This window comes from Myripristis murdjan, chromosome 24 (assembly GCF_902150065.1).
Source record: "Myripristis murdjan chromosome 24, fMyrMur1.1, whole genome shotgun sequence".
NCBI lineage: Eukaryota > Metazoa > Chordata > Actinopteri > Holocentriformes > Holocentridae > Myripristis > Myripristis murdjan.
In genome coordinates this window covers 28,064,922-28,091,185 of record NC_044003.1, presented here as the reverse complement: position 1 = coordinate 28,091,185, position 26,264 = coordinate 28,064,922, and the positions used below count along the sequence as shown (strand labels likewise).

The 26,264-nt window shown below is 39.6% G+C and overlaps 1 protein-coding gene and 1 long non-coding RNA gene across 6 annotated transcripts in view; one reads left to right on the top strand and one right to left on the bottom strand.

Annotated features, from left to right (window-relative positions):
- The window catches only part of fam184ab (family with sequence similarity 184 member Ab), a 213,530-nt gene that overhangs the window by 106,830 nt on the left and 80,436 nt on the right, over positions 1-26,264 (bottom strand). For all 5 annotated transcript variants that reach the window (XM_030046618.1, XM_030046617.1, XM_030046615.1 and 2 more), the window contains 8 exons: positions 23,855-23,974; positions 20,874-21,032; positions 19,848-20,087; positions 18,416-18,499; positions 17,169-17,420; positions 12,300-12,435; positions 9,547-9,728; positions 281-466 (listed from right to left, as the gene is read on the bottom strand). In XM_030046618.1, coding sequence (XP_029902478.1) covers positions 281-466; positions 9,547-9,728; positions 12,300-12,435; positions 17,169-17,420; positions 18,416-18,499; positions 19,848-20,087; positions 20,874-21,008 — 1,215 coding nt within the window. In that variant the 5' untranslated portion in view covers positions 21,009-21,032; positions 23,855-23,974. The remainder of the gene's footprint in view (positions 1-280; positions 467-9,546; positions 9,729-12,299; positions 12,436-17,168; positions 17,421-18,415; positions 18,500-19,847; positions 20,088-20,873; positions 21,033-23,854; positions 23,975-26,264) is intronic.
- LOC115355747 (uncharacterized) lies at positions 98-13,801 on the top strand. The gene is made up of 3 exons (XR_003927905.1): positions 98-176; positions 3,006-3,007; positions 13,790-13,801. It is a non-coding gene; the product is annotated as an uncharacterized LOC115355747 (long non-coding RNA).

Here is a 26,264-nt window from a genome sequence, read left to right as displayed (position 1 = left end):
CCTCAATATTGGGGTGGTTTGCCATGAAATTTAGAAAGCATATTCATTCTACCCAGAGGATGAATCCTGACAACTTTGGTGACCGTATGACAGCACCACTGCCAGGTCAAAATGTACAAACTCCATTCTTCCACTACTTGCATTCCCCCGACATGCACCAAGCCAGCAAGGTAACAGTGGTGGATGGCTCACACTAGATCATAAAGGACAAATACCAGCTCTTTATATTAGACAAACCATTGTGCAAAGTGTGTGTGCGTGCGTGTGTGCATGTACTCACGGCCAACAGGCGGTTCTTGTCCTTCTCAGCATTGCTCAGAGCATTTTCCAGTGTCAGCCTGTGTTTCTTGGCCAGTTCATCCAGAAGTCGGGCTTGGCTCTCCTTCATGTGGCCAGCCTCCTCTTCATATCGGGCCCGCAAGTTGTTCATCTCCTTCTCGTAGGATGCCTTCTCCTCCTGCAGGCTCTGCAAATGCACGTACACACACACAAAATGTGTATTTAAATCTAGGGCTGTGCTGATTAGGTTTCTTATGGCCAACTCCAATGATCAATTTTGTAACATTGTGATCACATGTGACCACTCATTGAAATGATGCATTTCAGCCAATGGTTTGTCCTCTTAAAAAGGACCATAGCTAACCAATTTTTTTTCTCCATTCATAAACCACAGAACCGATGATTCAATGGGTAAAGCAAATTTCTCCACAAGGACTATTTTCCAGCAGAGAGACTTTCACTCTGCTCAATATCAAGTCCTCAAAACACAACAGTGCTGCTGCTTTTAAGAAAACGAATGTGGACGACTTCATTACAGTGATGAATATTGGTGTGCTTCTACAAGACTACAAGCCTCTGAGACTCTGAATTCATTTTCATATACCTTTGACACAACAGTTATCAGTGGAACATCATTCAGCCCTACAAAAAACAACTAAAACAATTCAACATAATTTATTCAACAATTACTGACTCCAACTTGCTCCTTCTTAGCTAATGTGCAGGTACTTCAATCAAACACGTCAAACACACACACTGAAACAGCAATACAAACCATCTATAGTTACCTGTGCTGTTATCTTAGTGTTATTTGACTACTTGGTCTATGGTCTTTCCATACATGCACTTTACATGTGTATGTAAAATAAAAATAAAATAAATAAATAAATAAAAATAAAAAAATTTCAGTCAGGGACTAGTCATATGATATTTCTTATGCTGCCTAAACATGTGAAAATAAACCAGTAGTTTTTATTAAGACATCATTATTATATGTTAGTGTGTGCTCGATGAAAAAGGCTTTATGGAAGAGCTATATATTCTGTCCTACACATTAAACATGGACTTCAAAAATTCATGACACATAATTATATATGGACACGTGAACTGTCAGCGTGAAGAGCTAAAAAACAGTGAATGGATGCAAACTGCTCAGGAGGCAGTGAAATGAAACAAGCAAGTCCTTGAAATTAAATGAACAGCAAGGTCACTTAAAGAACTGTCAAATGGCACATGAGCATAAATTATGAATGTGGGCCGTCAGTGTGACGGGCAGTTGAAACGATGTCCTAGTTAGACCATCTCTCAGCTGATTATGATCAGAAGGAAACCCATTTAACACAAAACACACTTGAGGTCAGGATATAAACAGAAGCCCATCACTTTCTCCCTCTCTCTCCATCTCTCTATGTCTGACACACACACACACACACACACACACCAGATGCTGTATTATTCTGCAATATTGCCAGTGTTTACCAAGCGATGACTGAGGAATCAATCCTGCACTCCGTCTGCCTCGCTTGCTCTCTATATACAAGTCTCTCTTTTCTAAGACCCAGCTAGCTGAGGGACAAATCTTGTGTTGCAGACAGAAAGACAGGGCAGACAGGCAAGAGCAAATGTCCTCCATACCGGGCTTCAGAGTGCACCGGGGTTGTCATGGAAACAGTGGGATGATTGAAGGCCGGAGTAACAGCAAACCGAGATTTTTCTGAGAAAGTGCTGGTGATTTCAAACTTGCAGGCTGCTTTACACCCACAGGGATTCATTTAATCTAAGATTAGTTTGAATAAATAAATAGATTAATTTGAATTCGTTAAGGCTGAATCATGTTGTCATAAGGTAGTAAGTATAAACAATGTTGATTTTATTCCTTGAAACAGTATTCTTTAACAAAAAGTTTCATTGTTAGCTTGCTGCTCTATAATAGTTTCCTTGCTGAACCAGTATCTGGACAGAAATGCAGCAGCATCATAATACTCACAAATTTCTGCAAGTAATTTGATTTTTTTGCACAATCCATGTAAAAAAAAAAAGGCAGCTATTTTAAAGGTTAAACTTCTTTAAGTGTCAGTTTACAATTAATAGTGGATCATAGTTTAAATTGGGGTTTAATGGTTTCATGTAACAGGATTAAATTTTTTATCTAGGTTTAGAGTAAAAAATAAGGAGATTTAAGGAGAAAGAGATTTAAGGAGGTTTAAATTCTTAAGTTTCATTAAATTTCTTAATTTTAAACCAGTTTTAAAGTTTGGTCCAAAATTATTTGATGCAGAGGCATGATTTAATCTGGTTTAAAATTTAATCCTTGTTGCTGCAACCCCGTCTGCTTTGGTTTGAGCCAGAGGGGAAGCTGTTCCTTCGTCGCATAATTAAAGCGAATCTCTAGCAAGCCGTAATGTACCAAGAAAGCCCGAGCGGGAGCAGTCATTTCTTTCACTGAAGAGAAATTTAGTATGAGAATGGAGTTTCCCCCAGAATAACCAATCATAAAGTGTTAGCAGGCTCTGGATTCATGGATAATCGCATTTGCTGTCAAACTATCCATGGGAACTGTCTGCTGTGATCCCAGTGAGATCCAGGGTTTATATCAAAACACCTTTTCACTTAGTACCTCAGCTTTACAACTCATTTTTGTGAAAAGAGGGGCTTCTTCTCACACTCTGACTGTGTGTGTTGTCTTTTTTAGCTGCATTATACTGTGTTTTTCCTGGAGACAGGAGGAGTGTTGCAAATCTTGCCCTGCTCCCTCAACTGGCCAAGTTCCCGCCCCAGTGCTTGCCGCTTATCTTGATGAGTTGTCATCTAACCTGAGTGTGAGACCGGCATTCACAAAGCCTAACCAGGCATGCAAGGAAGGGGACGGTGAATGTAGCTAACCTCAAAAGGCAACTTGGTGATTTTTACTATTTAGCTTCGTCTTTTTTTATTATATTATTATTTGTAATTTTATGGCTTTCCTGTTACAGTGCTCTCACAGCCACAACCAATCTTTCCTATTATAGGACTAGACCAGTGATTGTGCATGTTTGGTAACTAAAACCTTAGCCAAAGCAAGTAATCCTATTTTAGAACTCGTAATTTTTTCTGGCTTTTACAAAGTCATTGGTTTCCATTCATTATTGCAATGTAAAACATGGACAAACCGTAGTAAATGGGCAAAACATTCAAAATCACTGGCAGGGTCCATTAAACATGTCCACAATATGGTATACATCTCAAAATATTCCAGCATCACTTAAAAGCCAATTTCAAGCAAATAAGGAGATGTAGGCACATTGATTTATTTATTAATTTGGGTCTTCTTAAATGTTAATATTTGCGGACTGCACACGTTTCTGTAATATCAGACAATGCACAGTGCTTCCTCCTGATGTAAGGTGTGCTCATCATCGGATCATACTTTCTGATCCAAACCAGACTCTCCTGGGTCAGACTGGAAATGTACCAAGAAACCTCCCATTTCGGACTGACCAAGCGTGAAATCACTGCTCACTGCCAAAATGTCCTGAGAGGCTAATTTCGACATTTTCAGGGAGAAGAATGGGCAAATTCTGAACTAGAAAGAGGTACTAACAGGGAAAGGTAATTAAAATGTATGTTCCCACTGTTGCCTTGATTTAATGACTTTTCCATGACTTTCAATAATTAAGTCAGAGAGCCTCCATGAGGTTTTCAAACAGTGTGGCACGGCATAGTCGTGTGCCCCCAAGTAAGGCCAAGTGTGCTGTGGAATGTTGAAACCTTCATAGAGTCGACATTACACAAACAGTGCATCCAGCGTGAGGAAAAATGAGATATTATCCAGACATATGAATGACCTAGTTTTGAATCACTATCACACAATAATTACTCATATAAAGCACATTGCTGCATGAGATCCAGTGGTTACTGAAGTGTAAAGATGATCATACAGAGTAAAAAGTAGATAAGGAATGACTCTGGAAACTGATCCTGATTCATGCTGTCTATTTTATTCTGGGTCAGCTGTGTAAAGGCGGCATTAGCACTACACACTGGCCTATGTGTTCAATTTCAGTGCAACATAATGTACTGTGTAATGTGTATATGTGTGTCATCTTCCAGTTGAACGCAAAGCTGATTTTACATGAGTTCTATATTCATTGTTGTTGAGTTTGTTTTCAAGTTTGCATCCTGTTTGCTCTGGCTAGCTAGTGTAATTGTACGGGTTAAAGGTCACTTTTGGTATTTTTGAAGTTAGGCTATATTTCTGATTTTTCTACCATGGTGACTGTTGGTAAATACAATTTCACTGTTTGTGTTAAAAATCAGGCTCTCATAGACCATTTTTCACAGCAGCCATTTTGACCTGAAATAGCAGGTAAACACAGGTGTTACTACTGATATTCATTAAGCTTCCATAATGTTTAGGTCTAATGGAGCCAGGGTCCTGATGCTGAGCGTGCTGGGTCAATGGAAAGGCTCTGCTAAATTTAAATGGAACAGAACCTTCATTAATGTCATGAGTAACACCTGTGTTTACCTGCTTTTTCACATCCAAAAGGCTGCTGTGAAAAAGGTGTAATGAGCCATCTGTGATGCAGCACTGAAAATATCAAATCCTTTTTTGATTCCAAATGTTCAGCCTTCAGTCCAGTGTGGCATACTCACACATGAATAAAAAGATTCTTAAACAAAACAACTTATCTCTATGAAATCCTAACATACTGAGACCTAAGTCTAAGATCTCTCCTGGATGGACAGGCAGCTGTTGATATCGTTGGTCTCTGAGAACAGAAACCATGTGACAAGTGGAACAAACAGAACTAATACAGCAATCATCTGCTGACAAAATGCGAATCCACACTGAGTTTCTATTGCGAACTGTCAGTTTGGATTTTTACTGTAGTTTCTGTCACATTACCTGGGCTAACAATGAGTGTTGCTGGCAGGCTAACGTCTCCTCATCAGTGTTTGTCTGTTGAATAGTGGAGACAAGGGGGGGAGGCTGGCCAAACCTGAGACACACAGGCTGTTTCTTTGCTTTCATTTAGGTATCTAAACTTTTTCTGGGAGTGACGACAATTTGGCATCTGACGGCAAAAGTCCTCAGTCTTGTTGCACAGATTGTGTCTCCTCTGCTTCTCTGTCCTTGTTCTGTCCTAATCCATGTCTTGCGCTTCATGCAGACTAAACAAAGTCGACCGACTAAATCATTGTATGGATTTCAATATCTACAACATAGGTAGCCACTTTCTGTTGTTATACAGCAATAATAAAAAAGCTAAAAAGATGAAACTTGTTGGGAACAGGGGAGTTGTTCTGTGCTGACTGGTGTCCCCTGAGGCTTTCAAAGGGACACGAGGGCATGTAAACAGCCAGAGACATTTGATCTTTTTTCTTTTGTTGAAATGACGGACAATGGCTGCCTACTTTTCAGATTTTCAAACTGACAATAAGGATTTTGTTGGCGGACCGTACATGAGCCAAAATCTAGTGATAGGAACTGTAACCGATGGGCAAGGACAGGAGAGAGAGCAGAGGAGAAACAACCTGAATACAAAAATGACATTTATGGGTGTTTTTCAGTGCTACTTCGCTGATGGCTCTAATGCCCTGTTTTGTTCAACTGGAGCCAGATTTTTAGCTGTAGGTTTCTCAATACTAACACAATCAGTACAATTGCATTTATTGATTGACCTTGTGGTAGAGAAGACAGAAGTACAGCCTAACTTTTGAAAGATTGAAACTTTTTCAAATTTGCTGCATCACTTTCTTCATAACATCCCTTTTCAGTCACACATACCACTGGTATTTGTACTGAAATGGCATTTTTTTCTCATTTGTAATTATTTTTGAATTTATATCAGCATGATGTGATTTGGCCAGCCATGCTTATTGACCTCCCAGAGAAGTGTGGTGATGCACCAACCATTGACCTTTACTGCTATTATATTAGAATTTTGTTATACTGACTCTGTGTTAGCATTATATTATCTGTGTTCTGTTTCGGTGCTTACAACATCCATTGCATGTCTGTCCGTTCTGGGGAGGGATCCTGCCTCTGTTGCTCCCCTGAGGTTTCTTCCTATTTTTCTCCCTGTTAAAGGGGTTTTTTAGGGAGTTGTTCCTCATCCGATGTGAGGGTCTAAGGACAGAGGATGTTGTATTTCCTATAAAGCCCCTTGGGACAAATTTGTAATTTGTGATTCTGGGCTATATAAATAAATAAAACTGAATTGAATTTAACTGTGTGTGCCCGTCAGATATCTCTAAATACAATATAATAAAAACATGTCTTATATTCTGGATCCTTGCTCCTAGCACACTGGTTTGTAGGTATGCATTGGGATTTGAATCTGACTTTAGGTGTGTCTTAGCTCCTAAAAAGACCACTGACTTAAACGTTCTTCCTTGCCAGTTTGTTAATATTGATCATTTAGGGTCCTGGTTTCAGACTAAAATATCATGTTATACCAGAATAACTTGAATTCACTTTCTGGGTCATGGACTGAAATAGTTTGAGATCTATCATAATCTAGATTTAAATGACCATATTTCCAGGTCAAAGATAAGAGTTAGTCCTGAAGTACATGGGGGTTTGAATTAAACCTCTAAGGCAGCAGGTGTAACTTCAGATTACCACTGTTTGTCAGAGCAGACACCATTTTCTAGTCCAGGTCCGACGAGCATCACTGGGGCTTCAAATTAACCCTTTGGATAAATTTGTTTGATTTCTTTTCAAAACATTGGCAAAAATGTAATGAGCAAATTAGCAAAAAAAGTGATGGGAAAATTAGCAAGAAATTAGTAAGAAATTAAACAAAATTAATAGTCCAGAGTCACAAAGGAAAATAACTAGAAAATTACCAGAAAATTGCCGCACAAAATGGTAAAAATTACCTGGAAAGGGAATCGGCAGGGCCTCCCCGATACAATACGAGTCACGATACTTGATTTGACACTGATTGCAATTCTGTATTTATTGTAATTTTGTCTTTTTGTAAGTCTTGCAAGGAGATGTTATGTGATTGTGAACAAAGCTAAGGACTTTTTTTTTTTTTTAAATGCAATTATTGTAATTAATATGAGACATGAGAAATATCAGAAATACATTTAAAAATACAATAATTAAATTGAATTAAATAAGTAAAATAAAGTTTGATATTTGAAAAATACATAATAAAAATAAAAACATGAATAATAATAAAAAAAATGCTACAATAAGGATAATACATGCTAAATGAATGTATTTTCTGTATTTTGAATGCAACTGATGTATTGTAACTGAACTGAATTTACTGAAATTGTAATCTATTATTACTATTATTATTATTATTATTATTTTTATTTGCAGGAGCAAATTTCAGCACGTCAGCAGGACGATACAGAAATCGTCCAAATACAAAAAAACGAACAAACAAGCAAACAAAACAATACAAAACAAAACAAAAAAAATGCGATTTGTAGCTGAATCAATTTTTCTCCCCATCCCTAAAACTTACCGCAAAAATATCCAAAAGCTGGTGCCCAACCTAAGAAACCTCTACATGATGGTCATTTTAAACTGAATGAAATACTCCAGACTCTAGCAGTAACTGACATGAAGTTAAGACGTGTTTTGGAAAGTCACTTTTTCGGCCATGATTAGCTATTCCTCATTAAGACCCACTGCTGTCTTAATTAAATCTCTGACCGGTAGCTGCCCTTTGAAGGACTAAAAGTCTTGTTTCCAGTGGAGTTGGGCTGAAAACCATCCTCTGAACGTGATGGCGCTGTTAAATATATTCTGGTATATTCCAGTGAAGCAACCCATCAGCAAAATTCCCTGATATTTCCTGACTTTCTCAGGGAATTTATCAAATAACTCTGACATCCTCTGCTTTGAATACCTTATTCACAATTTCACAATATTCCAGCAGTTTCATCACCAGTGAGCAGAGAGGAAATGAAAGAAAAAAAGAGAGCCCGGAGAAATATGAGGAGCTAAGGGGCATTGTTACTGCCACAGCAGAGAAGTGCAGTGGGATTTAAGTGAGTCGACGTCAACCTGTCCTCTGCTGTCCCGACAAAGACATTGAAATTCACAGCAGTGAGAGAACTCTTCCAGCTCCCAACGGATTACACTGCACAAATGTCACAGATAAAGAAATGGGAAAACACACATGGAGCTGCTACACTTGACATTTATCATGGGCTGTGGTTAGGCTGCTGACTACTCTGTTCCTTAAATCATCTGACCTTTAAGCGTCTTGGTTTTTGAAAGGAGGAGGTGGTCGCATTTTTAAATATTTTGTAAGAGGAGCGAGCAGGTTTGACCCTTTCAGTAGTTTGATGACTGAAGGTTCGTCTCCATCCCCTTGTCCTCACAAGGCATTGTGAGGCCTGTGCCGCAGTTTATTTTGCTCAAATTGACCTTTAAGCAGCCATTCTGCAAAGATGATCAGAAAAAGCAGAGAAAACAAGCAATAAGCGGCGAAAACTGACTTCTAAAAAAGTCTTAACGAGATGGTGTTTTGTGTTTGTATTTCTGAGTTTATTCTAAAGCGTGTCACATGTCTTTGAGAAAGAAAGACAGCGAGGGATAAAGACGGGGAGTATTTCCATTCATGCAGCTGTATTTTCACACCTTCCATTCTGTGTTCTCTACAAAATACCTCCTGAAATATATCAATAACTTAAGTCAAGTGCTCCTTTAATAGCTACAAAGAATGGCTGCAAGCAAAACATAAACCTCACAAGAGTACGCCTGGGAATTAGCAGCTCTGTAAAGCCACAGAGAAGTCAGGATTGTAAAGAAAGGAAAAAATGCAAAGACAAACTGCAAGAGGCTTGGACCGATTCAAGGAGGAAGAAGTTACGCTGCATTCACATCACAAAGACACAAGACTGTTGCCTATTCTATTCTTTCAGGTGCCATTTCTTGAATTCTGATGTCATCAGCATTTCAAATAAACCTGCAAAAGGAATTTGGCATGTTTTGCATAATTAAGGTTCACAGTGTTGTATTGTATCGTTTGATGGGGCTAAATCAATTCCTACCGATCTGTTGGCTTCTTATAATGTATCAAGATGCATCGTATTGTTGAACATGGATTGAATCAGCTTCGGTGGTTGAAATGCACACCCCTAGTTTCAATATGACTTTGCTTTTAGCTGTCAAGTCGTTCTCACGCTTTTTTTTTATTCCCTGTATGACATAAAAGCAGCGTTAAGCTTCTTTAAACTTTATCATACACACATGCACAGCTAAATATGTACCCACTACACGTAGGAAGCTCTCTCTTTCTCACACACACATACCTTCTCCAGGGAGTGGATCTGCTGTTTATGCCTTTCTTCCACAGTCTGGCTCTTGGTCTGCAAGGCCCCGCTCTCTTCTTCCAGCCTCAGTACCTTGTCTTTCAGCCGGCTGCGCTCGCTCTCCAGGTCCCTGATGGCCGCCTCCTGGGTCATCTGGGTGGCCTGCAGGCTGCCTATCTGACCTGGCAGAGGACAGACAAAACAAGTGCATGACAAGAGTGCTGATAGTGAGCTAATGTCACCTGTGTTGCCTGGTCGCTGTAATTTCCTTGCTGATGTCTGCAAAATAAATAAATAAATAGTCTGCTAAATGAACTGCTGTCAGCGAATTTGAAATTCGAACTCGGTTGGCAGTGGATTTTCAATACAATTTGTCAGGGGAGTCAGTTCCCTGCTGCTGATATAATTTACCACTAACACTTCCAAAACTGCTTATGATCAACTAAATTTCTTGGGACAAACTACGGCAATGGCGGATGACTGGCAAGATATTATTTGGTCAGAATAATAAATAAGGAGATGGAGATCACCAAACGAGATGGAACACTGGTCCCAAATTCACTCCAGTGTTTTTTTAGATATGGCCACTAAATGTACTTTTGCAGTTTTGCTGGATCTTTGCTCTCCATTGTAACAATAAAAACTACAAGATTAGTGTTGGACTTAAGACCACAGAACCTGAACTGGATTAGAACACACTTTTCTATTGAAATCAACACAGCAGGATGGTCAAAGCGGTAGCATTTTTATGTGAGTCGCCATTGTAACTGAAGCTGTTGTACAGGACTAACTACCTTAATCCAGTTGGTAAATATTAATGTTGATTAGTACTTGTAGCAAGCAGCCACAGCACAATATATCTTCATTCTCAAAGGTGTGTGACAGACTTCTGACTGCCCTATACATGCATTGTCACTTTAACAACTAGCCACAGTAGCTATTTTATTCTGAACTAGTCAAAGGACCACTGCAAACAGTTCAATGACAGATCATGTTCTATTGGCAAAACTGAAGTATGGTGAATGTCATTCCTTGTCAGAATAAAAAGGTTGTTTTCCAAAAATGGTAAATGAAGCCATTAGCACTCATAAATGAGTATAGAACAGTTTTGTTTTTTGTTTTTTTTTAAACACACAACAGCAAAGGAAACTGACGTGTTTCAGCCCTAGGTTTTCCTTAGTGTTTCTGTGTTTTGTGTTGACCCGCAATGACCTCAAACCTGCACACTATTTCAGTGATGCTAAAAAGCTGGCTAGAAGGAAATTGAACATTCCCATCTGAGGTATTTCATGAACCAATCAATCATCCTTATTCAACAATATGTACTGTTTAAATTGAAGTTTTATGTAAATTTTCATTTTGTGTCTATGCTGCATCTTTGCTCACTTGCCCAGGTCCTGGGGATGAAAACAAGCTATTCCGCTATATCTCTGTCTTGTGTCTGTATGTCTTTAACTGTGCGTGCTCCCTGTTAAATAAATGAATAAAACAATCTGAAAAATTCACGGTGAATTGAGATAAGTGTGGTTTGTGTGTACTATGTAGTAAACACAGCGGGAGAGGGGTAAAGCTGATCTCTCTCACATGCATACAGAACGTGACAGAACATCCTCACCCAGCATGAGGAGCCTATAGAGGCTTCATGGACTCAGTGCGGTTAAGTGCTAAGTTGTTGCTGTCGTTCCTGCACTCCAAGCACGGTAGCAGCTCTGTTGTATGAAATATTGATGCACACACATCACTAGATATTAAATCAGATTCTAAGATACGCATATACACACACACACAAGACTTTTTCGTGCTAGTAGCAGCAGGATGCCTCGGTTGCTTCTCAGTTACACACACATACAAACGTGTGCACGTTCACACACCTTAAACTGGGCATAACTGATGGGAGCTGTGTGTGTCCTGCCTCTGAGGGCCTGGGAATACAATTAGCCTGCATATACAGCATTCCGCCATTAAAGTGGTACATATTATGATGCCTCAGACAAGACATGGGGAGCTGTTAGCGGATGTGTTTGATATGTTTGCATGGAAGGAAGTTTCCCGAGGTCGTCGTGGGTTTTGTTGGCTTTGCTAGTGTTTTAAATATCAGCACAAAATGAGGAGAAGACCTGAGAAGCACAGTAGCAGGGATCCACCAATTATCTGTTCAGTACTCAGTATCATAACTTTGATTTACATGATGGACGATATGAAAACCACTCAGGACGCCTCCTCTGTGTCTGAAAGGCAGCAGAGCAAAAGCAAGAGGGCGTGTTTCTGATAATAAGGTTGAAAATTTTCATCTTCCTTTTCACTGGAATTGCCTTAAATTTAGTTTAACAGAAAGACAAAAACAGATCACAGTTTCAGTTTTATTGGATTTAAATGCTTGTGAATGGGGCCTTTCACAAACTTTTAAATACAAATGTGATGTCAATCCAGCATCACCAATCTGACCTTTAAATATATCATTCTAATTATTAGAAATATAGCTTTCTTGTATTTTGAAAGGGATTTTTTTTTTTTTTTTTTTTGCTAATTTTCTGCATGGTTTGTTGTATTTAATTGCATTTTTTTTGTTTTTTACTAATATAATATTGATTAAATATTTGTTAATTTAAAGAAAGGTTTGCATATGGTGGTAATGTAAATTCTGAGACTGCAGTTTTCAAATTTACTACAAATGAATATCAGCCCTAAATATTGGTTATCAGTTTTCTGTATTGGTCCCAAAAATCAGTCTCAGTTCCTATGCAGTATCTTACTGGCTTTGAGCAGGATTTCAGTGGCTTGCTGCTGGACTCGGTCTCTGGCCGCCTCCAGTTCACACTCGGCTTCCTTCTGACGAATCTCCACGATCTCAGAGTCCTGGGTCACCTCGTCCAGCTGCTTGGTCAGGTCCTGCACCGGAGGCCAGACAGGAACACACATTAACACAGCTTATTCACATCATGGCAGCCATATTTGATTGAGGCAAACTCAAGTCATCTTTGGGCCAAAAAAATACATACATGTCAAAACATCACAGAGACGGTAGCAGATGAACAAATGACCAAATGAGAAGCACCTGGGATGCTCATCCGTAAATTAAACCTTCAAGGCTAACGTTAGTGGCTAATGCTGCGTTCCTTTGTACATTGAACCAAGTCGGAACTTGGAAAAAACTGACCTCCTACACGGAATATAGCAATGGAACACCCGAAGGAGTCGGAATTTCAAGACGGGAACTTGGAGCTTGTCGTTGTAGATCAAGCTCGTTATTTACGGAGCAGATTCAACATGGCAGTGCCCACAGTGGAATTTATTTTCCCTCGAATATTGATTTTATCTCGTATTTTGAGCAGAGTGAACCGTTCGATACGTTGCAATTTCTCATTAGTCCCATGTAATGTTAGCCGAACTGTATTTTGATGCCTTTTCAATAAATTGCGAACATTATGCTCTCGCCTAGCTAGCTTGCTAACGATGGTGCTAGCCAACGTTAACGTTGGCACTGTAAACTTGGTTTAGCTGGCTCATGTTTTCTAACATTAAGGTTACTGAACAATGTTAATTGAATATAAACTAGCCGAAGAAACATTAGCTTCGTGGGGGCGTCCATGTTTGTTTCCACTACTTCCAACCTAATACAATGGAACACATTTACATTGGAAGTTGGGCTCAACACATTTTTGTTCTAGTTCCGACTTTTTTTTTTTTTACCCAAAGGAACGCAGCATAACATCAGCTATCGTCATTGACTCACATTAGCCAATCATTTCTGTCTGAAAGTGTCCATGCCAGTTGCAATCAAATGCATTCATCAAAGTGGGGAGTTTCAACTCAGAAGTCGGAAGAGAGACAGTAAATGGAAATCTCCTTATTTCCACAAGTTTTCCAAAAAAAAAAAAAAAAAAAAAAAAATCTTGGAATGGACCTTCTCCACAGCAGCCATTGTGACATGGAACAGCAGGTAAGCACAGGTGTTACTGATGATATTAATTAAAGTTAAAGCTGTAGCCGACTCACTCTTTCCAGAGTCGACTCAGAGTCGGCATTTCATTGCATTGTTGAAATTTGATAGCTAATTTAGGCTATTCCTATCGAATCATGTAACACTGTCAAATGGTGACGTCAGCTTGGAAATGGCTAATGGGTGATCAAACACATTGTTTTAGCTTGAACTATGACCTGACATCACTTCAGATTTTTACTGTCCATTGTATTTTCAGTTGTTCATCAATTTGGAAGCGATGAGGTGTCAACAATTCATCAGAGTGCCTGCACTGATACAACGTGAGGCCTGGAGCACCGCAGCACCACAGCCACATGGTAACAGTGTTTGAGCGTCCCACCCTGAGTGGGACGACAGAGGAGGATGGCTGCCGTGGGAATATGGTCTGTTCTCGGACCAGTTCATCCAATTAACTGCACATCATCTACCAGTTCTAAAAGGATATAAAAACAGAATATTTTTCCATTCCCTATTGTAGTATATTCTGAATGCATTTTTATGAGAACGTGTCTTGTGTTATTGTCATACTGCAACGCCTAGCAACTATCTTAAAAATAATAATAATAAAAAGAAAAGAAAAACAGGACTGCTCGACTTGAGGCATCTCAACTCGTCGACTTTCAGGGGCAGCCCTAATTAAGGTTCTGTTCCATTCAAGTGTAAACTTTTATCTGACTGGATTTTTATTTGAAAACATACTCTACTTCATTCTAGAAATCTCTGTAGTCTTTATTTTATGACGGCATTGATTTCTAGCAGTGGATTCTTTTTATTTGATGAAAAGGGTGGAACACATTCAGCACGGAGGTGGGACGTTCCAACTTGGATGTCAACACTTTTCATAGTCAATTGAAATGTCCGTCAAAGAAGCAGCACTACAGATATGAAGCATGACATTAGCATAAAGATCAAGGCTGTATGCTGACTGCTGATGAACTACTAAGAATCTGTGGATGAATTTCACACGTGGCTTGCACATGCATGCAAGCACACACACGTAGCATTAAGAATGTGTACATATGCAAATAACAAAACGTTTACTTAATGTGACCATTTCCATTGTCCCTATGACATTCTGTGTGTAGGAACATATAAGAAGCAATTTGCCAGTGCTCAGTCACACCAAGTGTACTGCCAAAAACTACACTCCTGCTGCGGTTACTGCTGCTGAGACAATGAAAGCACTGGATGATGATAACCACTGAGGAGTCACACACACACTGAACCTGAGGTTGTGTGTGTGTGTGTGTGTGTGTGCCTGTGCGTACACTGATTATTTCCCTGATGAGCCCAGGGCAGGTGGGTGCACTTTGGGACTGCTAGGTTTAGATAAGAGATCCTTAACATGCGTGCACATGCACGTGTGTGTGTGTGTGTGTGTGTGTGTGTGTGTGTGTGTGTGTGAGTAATTAACCATATCTCTCTTGTTAGAGCTAGCCTAAATAAAGAATCCCATTGTTATTGGGAGATTAAGATTGCCACTGATTCATACCTCAATACAGATAAATACTGTATAGACACACATACACGCACACACACACTTACACAGAGCATGCTCTGGGGATCCCATGCCTTCACAGCAGCTGTCAGTCATTCTTATTGGACGTGGCTGAACTGCACTGCCATTCAAATATGAAAGGCTCGAAAAACTGTGCTCAGCTTGATTCATCCTGGTCCCAGTGGTGCAACCATTTAACACCAGCTTCAGTTAAGAGCTGGTCATCTATTTTTTTTTTCCTTGCTAAAAGCTTCTGTCAACAACTCGACGTGTTTTAGGTGCTAATGAAAAAAACAGCAGCAGTTCAAAGTTTTGTTGGCATAGCACATACCTCTGGCTTTTGAAGGATATTTTATGTTTTAGGTATAATTTGTCATTTTTGGCATGCAGTGCTAAGAGTGCTTAGGTTCCACAGTAGCTGACGAGATCTTTCGCTTGCACTTTTCCAGAAAACCTGGCTACTGAAACGTGAACTAAAACAGGGTGATGGAGAAACTAAAAGCTGGAAAGTGTAGCCTTGCGTGACACCACAAGTATTTTAGACTGATGTTGATATACCACTATTTCTACCCATGAAGTATTCTGGTAATTACCTCTCCTGAGATAAGGCAATGTTTTGCTTTGGTGCACACAAGACTACTGCAAAATTTGAATGATGAGAGTCAATGTGCGCTTCCTTGAAAATGAATGTTCTAAATCAAAATATCACCTTATGGAGAAGCTATAATTACCAATTACAGGAAAAAAAAAAGAAATTCTGACACTTTAAAATGAAGCTCTTCAGTGAAACTTAGATCAAACTAAGGATTAAAACCTCAGCTGTAAGCTCTTCAAGGTTAAATTCAAATCCAGTTAATGACAATTAACTCTCACTAGGCCTCGTAGGATTAAGAGACACATTAGTCGACTGAGGCTGTAAAATGAGAGATTACTGGGTTACCTCTGTATCAATAAAATGTATCAGCTCCATCTGAAAGACTATGACAGTATTTGGGTTAAGTTGTCTCCCTCTGCTACCTTCCTAATGGATTGTCTCTGTTCCGTTCTTCCCCTCCTTTGTAGAAATAAAATTTGATAACTTCAACTGAGTGAATAAACGAGAGCCACCTAGCATAATGTGCCTCACTGTCTCTGCTCTGTTGTGGTTTTGTTATCTGCGCCACAGCTGATTGCACTTATCGCTAATCACATTATTAACTCTAGGCGCACCAGCCACCACTGATTTTTTATCATATTACTCAGCAGCACTGAGCAAAGCCTGGCAACTAGGGGATTTCTTCCTCTTTTTTGTTATCAGTGACAATTTTCGAGGAAGCCTTCAGTGCATGTCATCCTGATGCAAAACAGACACACTCTCCCAATTCCCCTAATGCATGCATCACCCTCTACTTGACTGGTAAAGACAATCATATGCGTGTTTTCAGAGGCTTTACAAAATTATCACTAGAAAGGCCAAGAGCCCTTGGGTGGCAATGAGTGCTGATATAAAGAAAAAAATCTCAACCAAAGGAAAAGTATTGGAGCGTTCCACTGAATTTGGAACTAGGATAAATCTGACTTCCTGCATGGTAATGTGCAAATGAATGCCACTTAAGTCAGAACTCCAAATTAAAATTACGGAGAAGATCTGAAAGCTCCAGGTTATATGATATGACTTCACAACAGCATGGTAAGCAGCTCAGGCAATGATAAAACATTTATTCTGACTGGATTTATATTTGAAAACACATGTAACTCTTTCTATTCTAGTGCTCTCTGTACTCTTTTAGTAAAAATTTACAATGGTATAGATTTATAGCAGTGGATTCTTGTAATTTGATGAACAGACCTAGCACTAGCAGTGAAGATCAGTTTTCCAAGTTTTCCCCCCAAAAAAATCTGGGAATGGACCTTTTTCACAACAGCCATTGTCACATTGGAATAGCAGGTAAGCACAGGTGTTACAAATGAAATGAACTGAGGTTCTATTTCATTTCAGTGTATAAGAGGAACAATAGCAGAGGAACAATAGCAAGGCCCAGAAAAAGCTCTATTCTAAAAAATGGCCTTGGGAAATGAGCACAGTCTTATCTTCAGATACAGTTCCTAAATCAGAGCTAGAAGGAAAGGCTACACATGTAGACACTCCAGACCCCCTTTTACCTTGATGTTACTCTCAGCTGCGGCGAGTGAGGCCTGGAGCTTGTGGGACTTCTCACGGTTTTCCCGGGCTTCATCCGTTACCCTGGCCAACTCAGCCCTCAGTTTGCCGAGGGTTTTCTGGAGTGCTGCCTCCTGGGTCTGGAACTCTCGCCGGAGCTCAGCCTCGGTGCGTTTCCACGCCAGCAGGTTGTCGGCGGTCAGCTGCTGGGTTCTCTTCATGGCCTCCAGTTCGCGCTCATAGAAAGCCTGAGCCTGCGAAGAGAGAAGCTCGAGTGAAACAATCCATCTCACATCGGTTCCTGACATATGGCAGACAAGCAAATACCAGACAATATCTTGGCCAAGCAATAGGCCTCCAGCTATAGCCACCGTTTAGAGGCAGGCTTCACCTGGGAAATGTCACTGAAATACTCGGCTGTCAGTGTGGACAGCTTCAACGAGACTAATGGCCCCTGTCGACTTTATTGCGCCATTCTGCTATTCAGATGTAATAGGACATGGCACAACACAACCTTCTATTTCAGTGTGATCAACATCAAAGTGCCAACACGATAGATTTCCTTCCTTTCTCAACCCTTTAATACCCGAGCAAATTGATTTCTTTCAAATAAATTGGGAAAAGGGTTGGCAAATTTGTGGATCATTCATAAAAATTCTGCCAAAAAAAGTCCTTAAATCACTTAAATCAACCAACTCTAATTTTACATAGTGCACTTTTAAGAACACACCACTCTTATGGGCTTTTTTTTAACTTTAAATGAAACCAGAATTTTAAAAATGAACAGCAAAGTACATTTAAGAATACCTGAAATTAGCAATAGAGACCATACCTTGTGGGAAAAAAAAATGTTTACTGAGGTAGTAAATCAAGAGAGAATTGTTTTTCTCATAGACTTCAATATATTTGGGCTCTTTTTCGCAACCAGCCTTGGGGTCATCATGGTGGCGATTAGGAAGAACTGCACTGTCACACACTTAGGCATTGGCATCGACTCGCAGCCCCAGTGTTGAGGAGTCTGGCAGCGGACACAAACACCTGTCCATCTCCAGGAATGTCCCCATCAACCTAACCATAACCTTAACGACACCAAACTGTGGGTGTTCCCAGAGGTGGGCGTGGCAGGAGGTCTTTGTGCCTGCCAACAGATATTGTTGCCAATGATTGCTGCCTGGAATAGAGCAACCCATCAGCCCAGCCAAGTTGCTTGCAGTGTGTATAAGCAGTGATTGTCCTCTACGGTGGCTACCTTGCTGAGTTTGGCTTCATACTCCTCCACCAGCCTCTTCTTGTCCTGTTTGAGCTCCTCTACCCGTTCTGTCAGAGATTCCACCTACAACAAATAAGCACAACACATGACACTTCACAACTATCAGAATGAGAACCACTTTGTTTTCAAATACAGTGAAAATACTGAAGTCGTTCTGACATTGAGACTAAAATTATTTTATGGTCCATACCTACATCCATTGAACAATGATCCATTAACAACGGTCCATTAACACTATATAGAACATACAAGACTCTACATGCACTACAAGTATACAGGGTGTCCATTACTGTTTGCAGCTCAGAGAACCAAGAGGTGGTCATAATGAATGTAATCATATAATGCAAATGTCTGGGATTTACCTGTGACTTGATTTTCCACATTCAAAGAAAAATATGTTGTTCAAGTACACTGATGTTTTTGGTACAGCTGCTTAATTCATAGGCTAGTTAATTAGCCAAATAAGCAAGTAATTTCTGTCTCACAATTTAGTGGGTGATTTATCAAGACTGATAATGTAAATGAGCACAGCCCCAGTTAATCTGGAGCACCGCTACTAATACCTGTGGCTAAAGAGGTGTTTGCAGCTTGTCTGCAAAGCCACATGGCTTTCAGCACCAGACACAGCAACTATGACAAAGATAGTGTATTATAAATCAAGAAACATGTCTCTGTTTTTCACATTTTTAGTGGTAGAACAGAAACAAGTGGCAGCTACTGCAGACAGTGCAGTGCAGACATAGCTTTATCCACCAATCATACACTGTTCCTCATCTCTGATGGCTCCAGTGGAGAGGGAAACTATCCAAAGAATGCAGCAACACTGCTGAGAACATACCACCTCTGAGCTCTTTACATACTGTAGATAATAATATAAGTGTGGAAATTCATTTCCAAGTGTGTCCGTGTGTAAAAGGGGGGCCATGGCATTTTATGTCAAAGACATTGCTTTCAATATCCAAACTGTGGCCGAACATATGTCCAGACAACTAAGATATGATATGAAGAATGTAATCAAGATATGAACCTTACAGTTAACACAAGTTTCAATGATTGTCTGCACCAGGTTGAATTGAAAGACAGGCTGAACCGAACTGTGCTTTTCAAAGGCAGTTAATAACAGGTGCAATTTCCTTTGCCTTGGCCACCAGTCATGATAAATCAGCTTTAGCAAGTCAACTGAAATGAATTTCTAGTCATTCCTCCCATATTTTTGTGGTCCTACATCAGAACACCCTAAAATAGTTTTGTATTTTTGGCCGCACATGCAGTTGTCAGCAGTGCAAACGTGTGATGCGGCACCTTGGTAAATCGAGGACAGACTCTGTCTCGTCTGTGCATGAAAAAGCCCCACAGATGCTAGATAAATCAATCCCCTAGTCTTCCCTGTGGGTAGGTAGTTAGTTGGTACCTCAGCTTTGTGAAGCTGCCCCAGTTTCTCCTGGTCTTTGCTGTAGTTTGCATTCTGGCTCTGATGGCTGCGGAGAAGCTCTTGAACCTCCTGTCTATGTTGGGCCTTCAGCTCCTCCAGAGCAACCCTCTTCTCCTGCTCAAACTGGGCCTGGGCCTGGCTGAATGTGCGCAGCTTCTCCTCAAAGGACCTCCGCATCTCTTCTACCTCCCTTGACATGGATACCACACGCTGTGTGTGCTGCAGAGGTAGGGAAGAAGGGAAAGATTGAAGTGATTGGAGAATTGATTTATAGTACAGAGTGGGCTCCTGGTCAAGAGCTACTGGTCAAGTGGTGATGAACTGGCTGGGCAGTGTCTGGCCTTCCATCTGCCAACCCACCAGGTCTGCATTAGTCATAAAACCAACAAACAACCAAAACAGAGAGTCAGGAAACTCTCTGCAAATCAATGGCCAAAAGCACTGAGAGAATCATTCAGAGTTTATGTAGCATTATATTATCTTAACTTGTTGAGTTGCTTTGTTTTGTTTTTTCTCCTGAAGAGCTCCTAAGAAAACCATGTAAGGACTCAGCATTGATGTTCATGTTATCTTGGATTGCACAACATGTACATTAGGCAGAGATTTTTAGAATAATTAAATCTATCGAAACTAGATTTACTATGGTGGGTCACATTCAGGAACAGTGCTCCATCTGTTATGTTAATAAGAAAAAATAATAATAACTATAAAGAGGTTCATAGAGCACCTTTCATACGAAAGATGGAGCACAACGTGTTTTACAATAAAATGCAAAAGTTATTTATATTAAGAGAAAACAGGCAAATTGAAAACAGAGAGACTAAAACCAAAATAAAATGTAAATAATAAAGGCAATAAAAGCAAGTAATAATTAAAGTAGTTAGCAGTAATTAAATCAGGTTTGTTTGGCTGCTCTTGCCAGGTAGTTATATACTCAATTACGGCAGTGCTCTCTGTCCGACGTGGTCTAACATTCAAACCCATCCAACAACCTTTTCCCTTTACCTGTGCCTCAGTGCAGAGCTGCATGTCTTCAACCCTCTGGCGGTAACTCTCAAACTCAGCCAAGGCCTGTCTCTTCATCCTCTCATGGAGCTCCATGGACTCCTCCAGCGACTGGATCCGCCTCTTCAAGTCCATCTCATCACTGATCTTACTCTTGTACTGAAACAAACACAGCTGTATGGGTCACTTAGGCATACCACTTAGTGCTGGGTGTTGGGGGAGTCAAATCTAGTCAACTTCATAAGGAAATTCTTGTGGTAAGGTACAAAACCAACCATTCCATGGTGTCTATGGATATCAATATAATGCTTTTTAAGACCTTTTAAAGACAAATTTGAATAGGCACAGAGAAAATCCCACACACTGCTTTCGCATTGCATCACACATTACCTATTGATGTTTCGGTCACACTGGAGCCTATGGACACTTGACACTCTGATATGGATCCTGTATGGCAGGCAAGTTTAAACTGATCTGGGCTAATGTACAAAGGCCAATTCCCAAAAGGTTAAGTGCAGTAGATTATAGTTTTATAACATCAGAAACGTTGACTGGACGTTTCTAATTTAACAATAACATAAAAGAAAAAAAAAAAAAATGGAAGGATAAATAATATAAGATTGCATTTTTTTGTAAAAGGACCCGCAGACACCCTGCTACCCACGTAACAGACGCCATGAAAGCAAAGATCAAGAAATACTGCACAAACAACAAAGCCAAGAGACAGACAGCAGGTTCAGGGCTGACTGTTGAGAACAGTGATAGCAGCAGGTACAAAGCACCATTTAAACCAGACTGCTCTGATTTTACACTGCAGCACTCTGCCCCTATGACTCATTTTAGATTTTTGAAGTAACGGATGTGAGCTATCATTACGGATGCTCTGAAGCTTATCGAAAATGTGATCATTGTACAGCTGGACTACTTGCAGACTTGATTATGCGCTCAATTTTGTCCTGATCCTGACCTCGCATGTCACCAAACACACGGCATAAAGCAAAGATCATAACACTCTACTGACTTATGGATGAGCTGCAGAATAGCTGCAGAATCTCATTTCTGACGTGAAATTTTAATTTGCTCTGGAAAAACACTGTCTGTTGGAGGTTTTTTTTTTTTTTTTTTTTTTTTTTTTTTTTTCCACTTTCAATGCCGAACAAGCCTTAAAGTGGAGGTCATTATCAACCTCAACCCCAAGATATTTGCAGACTGAGACTCTGAGACTCTTTATTAATTCACCACCAATCTGAGTGGGAGAGACTGTAGACTTAGTCCCTCTAAGATCTGTGACCATATCTTTATTTTTTAACATTAATTTGAATATGGTTGCCTGTGCACCAGTGATGACCCAGTAATGACACATCCATCTTGTACTGATCATACTTCTTTATGTTTGATTTGTGCACAAGGGGCAGAGAGAAAGAAACTGCAGTGTCTTCCTGCTTGTTGTGGAGAAATCAAGGACAACTCCAGTTGGGATCAAAAGTACTTCACACCCTTTCAAATTGCCCATTGACTTGAGGCCTGAAATGAATATATGTTAAATGATTTAATTTAAATTTCAATTTTGCATGTTGTCTTGAGTGGATAAGTGTTTTGCTTTTTATTTCATTTTGCTGATACCTATAACCAAATTCAAATGAAAACTGTCTGTCTGTTTTAATGGGGTCAATTCTATTCATTACAGTCAATGAGTTTTTATTGAGAACTCATTTCAGGAATACAATTTTCTCAAAAAGCATTTAGATTTTCAAGAAAATTGTGTACAGTCCCACTGCACAGGCTTTGAGGAGGAGTGTAGCATATTCTTAATAAGCTGTATATATATGTAGTTGTCAAAAGTGTTACACAGTACTTTTCAATGTACTCACTTTATCCAGGGAAACCTGCTGAAAGTGTACAGCCCTAAAATGTATTAATGGTGATAACAAATAGGTTTAATTATTTCATAATCAGTTCATTAAATAATGATCATTTAATTTGAATGTGATCTCAGCCCTCCAGTTGATCAACTACCTTCATCTCTTCTATGGAAAATACAGTACAGTAATAGTCTTAATGGATAAAGAACATAAAAGAACATTAGCAAACATAGCTTTTAGCACATTACAAAGAGGCATAAAAGATTTATTCTAAAATGCATTGTGTGGTGTGTGTGTGTTGTCATGCCAACATGTACATAGCACCTTACTGTCCATGCAAACTAATACAGTCTCCTTTCATGCGACATATAAACAATTTTGCATAAAAGCAGAGGATTATGGAAGTTGCATTAAAGGGATAGTTCACCCATTCTTAAAAAAAAAAAAAAAATACAGCAGTGATGCTATCTTCCTCTCATTGTTACTGAGTGCTGGACACTGGCTAGAATTAAAATTCAATGATAATACTACAGTTTTGACCTCCTTTCATTAACCAGAAACTGGGCACAAACTTTTTTGTGGCAATTTTACCACACTGTGAACTAGTCTGACAGTGTGCAGCTATAGCAGCATGATGTACACTAGTTTGATGGTGTACAGCTACAGAGGAGTCAAGTGGTTCACCCTGACTGACCTGAACGTTTGAGCACCGCAAGTCCATTCTGAAGAATCCATACAGCTCTTTGAACCCTTTATTGATCGTCCCAAAACCAAAAGTTCACAAAGAATCATCACCTTGCCAGTAGTGTATCTTTTTAGTCTTGTTACTCAAAAAACTAATTTAGTACTCACGACTTGTTATTCACATCAATAGTAAATGTAATTTTACTTATTCATGCAAGGTAGAAGAAATTAATTACATATTACTACATATTACCTGTCTTCCTTTCAAATATCAGAATTAGTAAGCTCACCCTCCTGTGAGTATTCTTTTTCTGGAAAACTATTACTGAGATGCACAACTATCACTAATTTCCAGGCAATTTGCAAGTGATAACGTGAAAGTGTTTAGCTGATGAGAAAGTTATAAAATAATAATAACGAAGGAAAAGGGTGAACCTGTAAGATCTTCTCCCTGGTTTCAGAGAGTATCTGCTGCACCTCCTCTTCATGGGCCTCCTTCAGCGTGGCGATGGCTGCTTCGTGTTCATCGTTTTTCGTGTTCAGTGCATAGATAACCTGAAAGAGAGGGGGGGAATACAGGCTTAGGTGAAGGAAGTGGTAATGATCAGGGATATTAGCTGTGCTGATGGGAGGCCAATCAGATATGGGGTCATTCACAATGCTGCTGAGGTTGACACAGTAATCCCAAGTAACACAGAGTACAATAAAAATGATCAAAAGTACAATATCAGTGCTTGACAAAGCAAGACATGATTAAAAAGAAAATAACAAAATAATAATAATGAGCCCATGAATAAGAAAATAAAATATAGATAAATAAAATAAAAAATAAAATAAATCAGAAAAAGGTTCAAGGCTATCAGACTAGTTTCAGGAAATTTTGTAATTTGTTCTATACAATATCATAACATTGCCAACATTAATAATAATAATAATAATAATAATAATAATAAAAATAAAAGACTAATAGAACTATTCAGTGTTTCACTCTGGATTTTAATCTTGTCAGGGTGGAAAAGCCTCTCAGAAAGCATTTACACAATCATGGGATGCTAAAACTCTTCACTCTCTTAAACTCTTTTGTTAGGTGAGCAAGCAGCTCCTCGAGGCAGAATGCCCCACCCACCTAATTCAGTAGTAGGGAAAACTTAAAACACACACACACACACACACACACACACACACACACACACACACAAAGACAGTTCTTGTCTCCTTTTCCAGATTGTTTAAATGTGTGGAAAATGAATGGCAGTGGATAGCAGTGGATAATATTGATTAGCCACTACTGGATTTTTAATTAAAGGACAACATTGCTCCGATATATTGGCAAACAAATTAATCAGTCTAGCCCTAATCTAAATTTACAATATACATTTGTAACACTTTTTGCACACATAGTAATTAAGTGGCTCAAGTGCAGGGGCAGAAAGGAGGCAGGCATCTGCTGATACAAAGAAAACAATGTTACAGTGTGAATCATGCCATGGCATATTGATGAACAAAGAAGAAAAATGAGTATGGTACTCACTTTTGATCTTTTTAACCTTCTTCACTCGCATAATAGACAAAGAAGCATTAAGACCAGATTCCCACACAGCATATATCCAGAGGCTGTTCGCCTCCTTAATGGTGCAATATGTTGCTTTTATGACTGGATTTCTGTTTATTTCTCTTTTATGCCTCAAGCTTCTTTAGAATTTGGTTTTTAAATTATGTGGCTGGTTTTAAATTGTGTTTTTATGCTTTGACTTATGTATTGTCAAAGCATAAGAGAAAATGGCGCAAATCCAGAGATCCTGCTGACCTCAGTAGTATCAGACTCTCCTATATTGGCATTTTCCTCCCAGCTAAAAAGTGCCAAAACCACTTATCAGGAGAAAATCAGCAACACCAAAGACACTCAGAAATTATTTTCAGCTTTTAACTCATTCCTCAACCCTCAGCTGCCACCACCATCAACTCTGCAGACTTCACTGCAGACTGTTTTGCATCCTTCTTTACTGATAAGGTTTTTGCTATCAGTAATCAGTTTTCTGAGCCTGAGCAATTCAGTATGCCGCCGCCAGCTAATAGGCCCTCATTCCTCTCATTTTCCAATGTCACCAAGGAGCAAGTCTCCAAACTTATACTCGATTCTCGTCCTACTACCTGTCCATTCGATCCTATACCCTCCAACCACTTGCAGGATATTTCACCCACACTTACCCCTGCAATCACGCACATCATCAACTCCTCACTCAAATCAGGTGTGTTCTCCACAGCTTTTAAGCAGGCCTGAGTTTCAAAGCTGCTAAAGAAACCTCCACTCAAACAATCTGTGGTTGAAAATTACAGGCCGGTTTCACTCCTGTCCTTTCTGTCCCAAACATTTGAGCGCACAGTTTTTAACCAAGTCTCTGAATTTCTGGCTTAGAATAAGCTACATGATCCGAACCAGTCTGGCTTCAAAACCAGACACTCTACTGAGACTGCACTCCTGTCTGTAGTGTAGTATAGCTGCCGGTCAGTCTTCTGTCCTACTTCTGCTTGACCTATCTGCTGTGTTTCACACAGTTAACCCCCAGATCCTCCTCTCTGCACTCGCTGAGTTTGGCTTCCCAGGATCTGCCCTCCACTAGTTTAAGATCCTTTAGAGTGTCATGGAGAGGGGAAGTTTATAAATCCTACTGCTTGTCTACAGGTGTTCCTCAAGGGTCTGCGTTTGGTCCCTTCTCTTTTCAATATTCACTTCCTCTCTTGGTGCAGTCATCCGCTCACATGGTTTTTCATATCACTCTTATGCTGATGACACCCCGCTCTTCCTTTCGTTACAGCCAGATGATCCAACAGTCTCGACATCGTT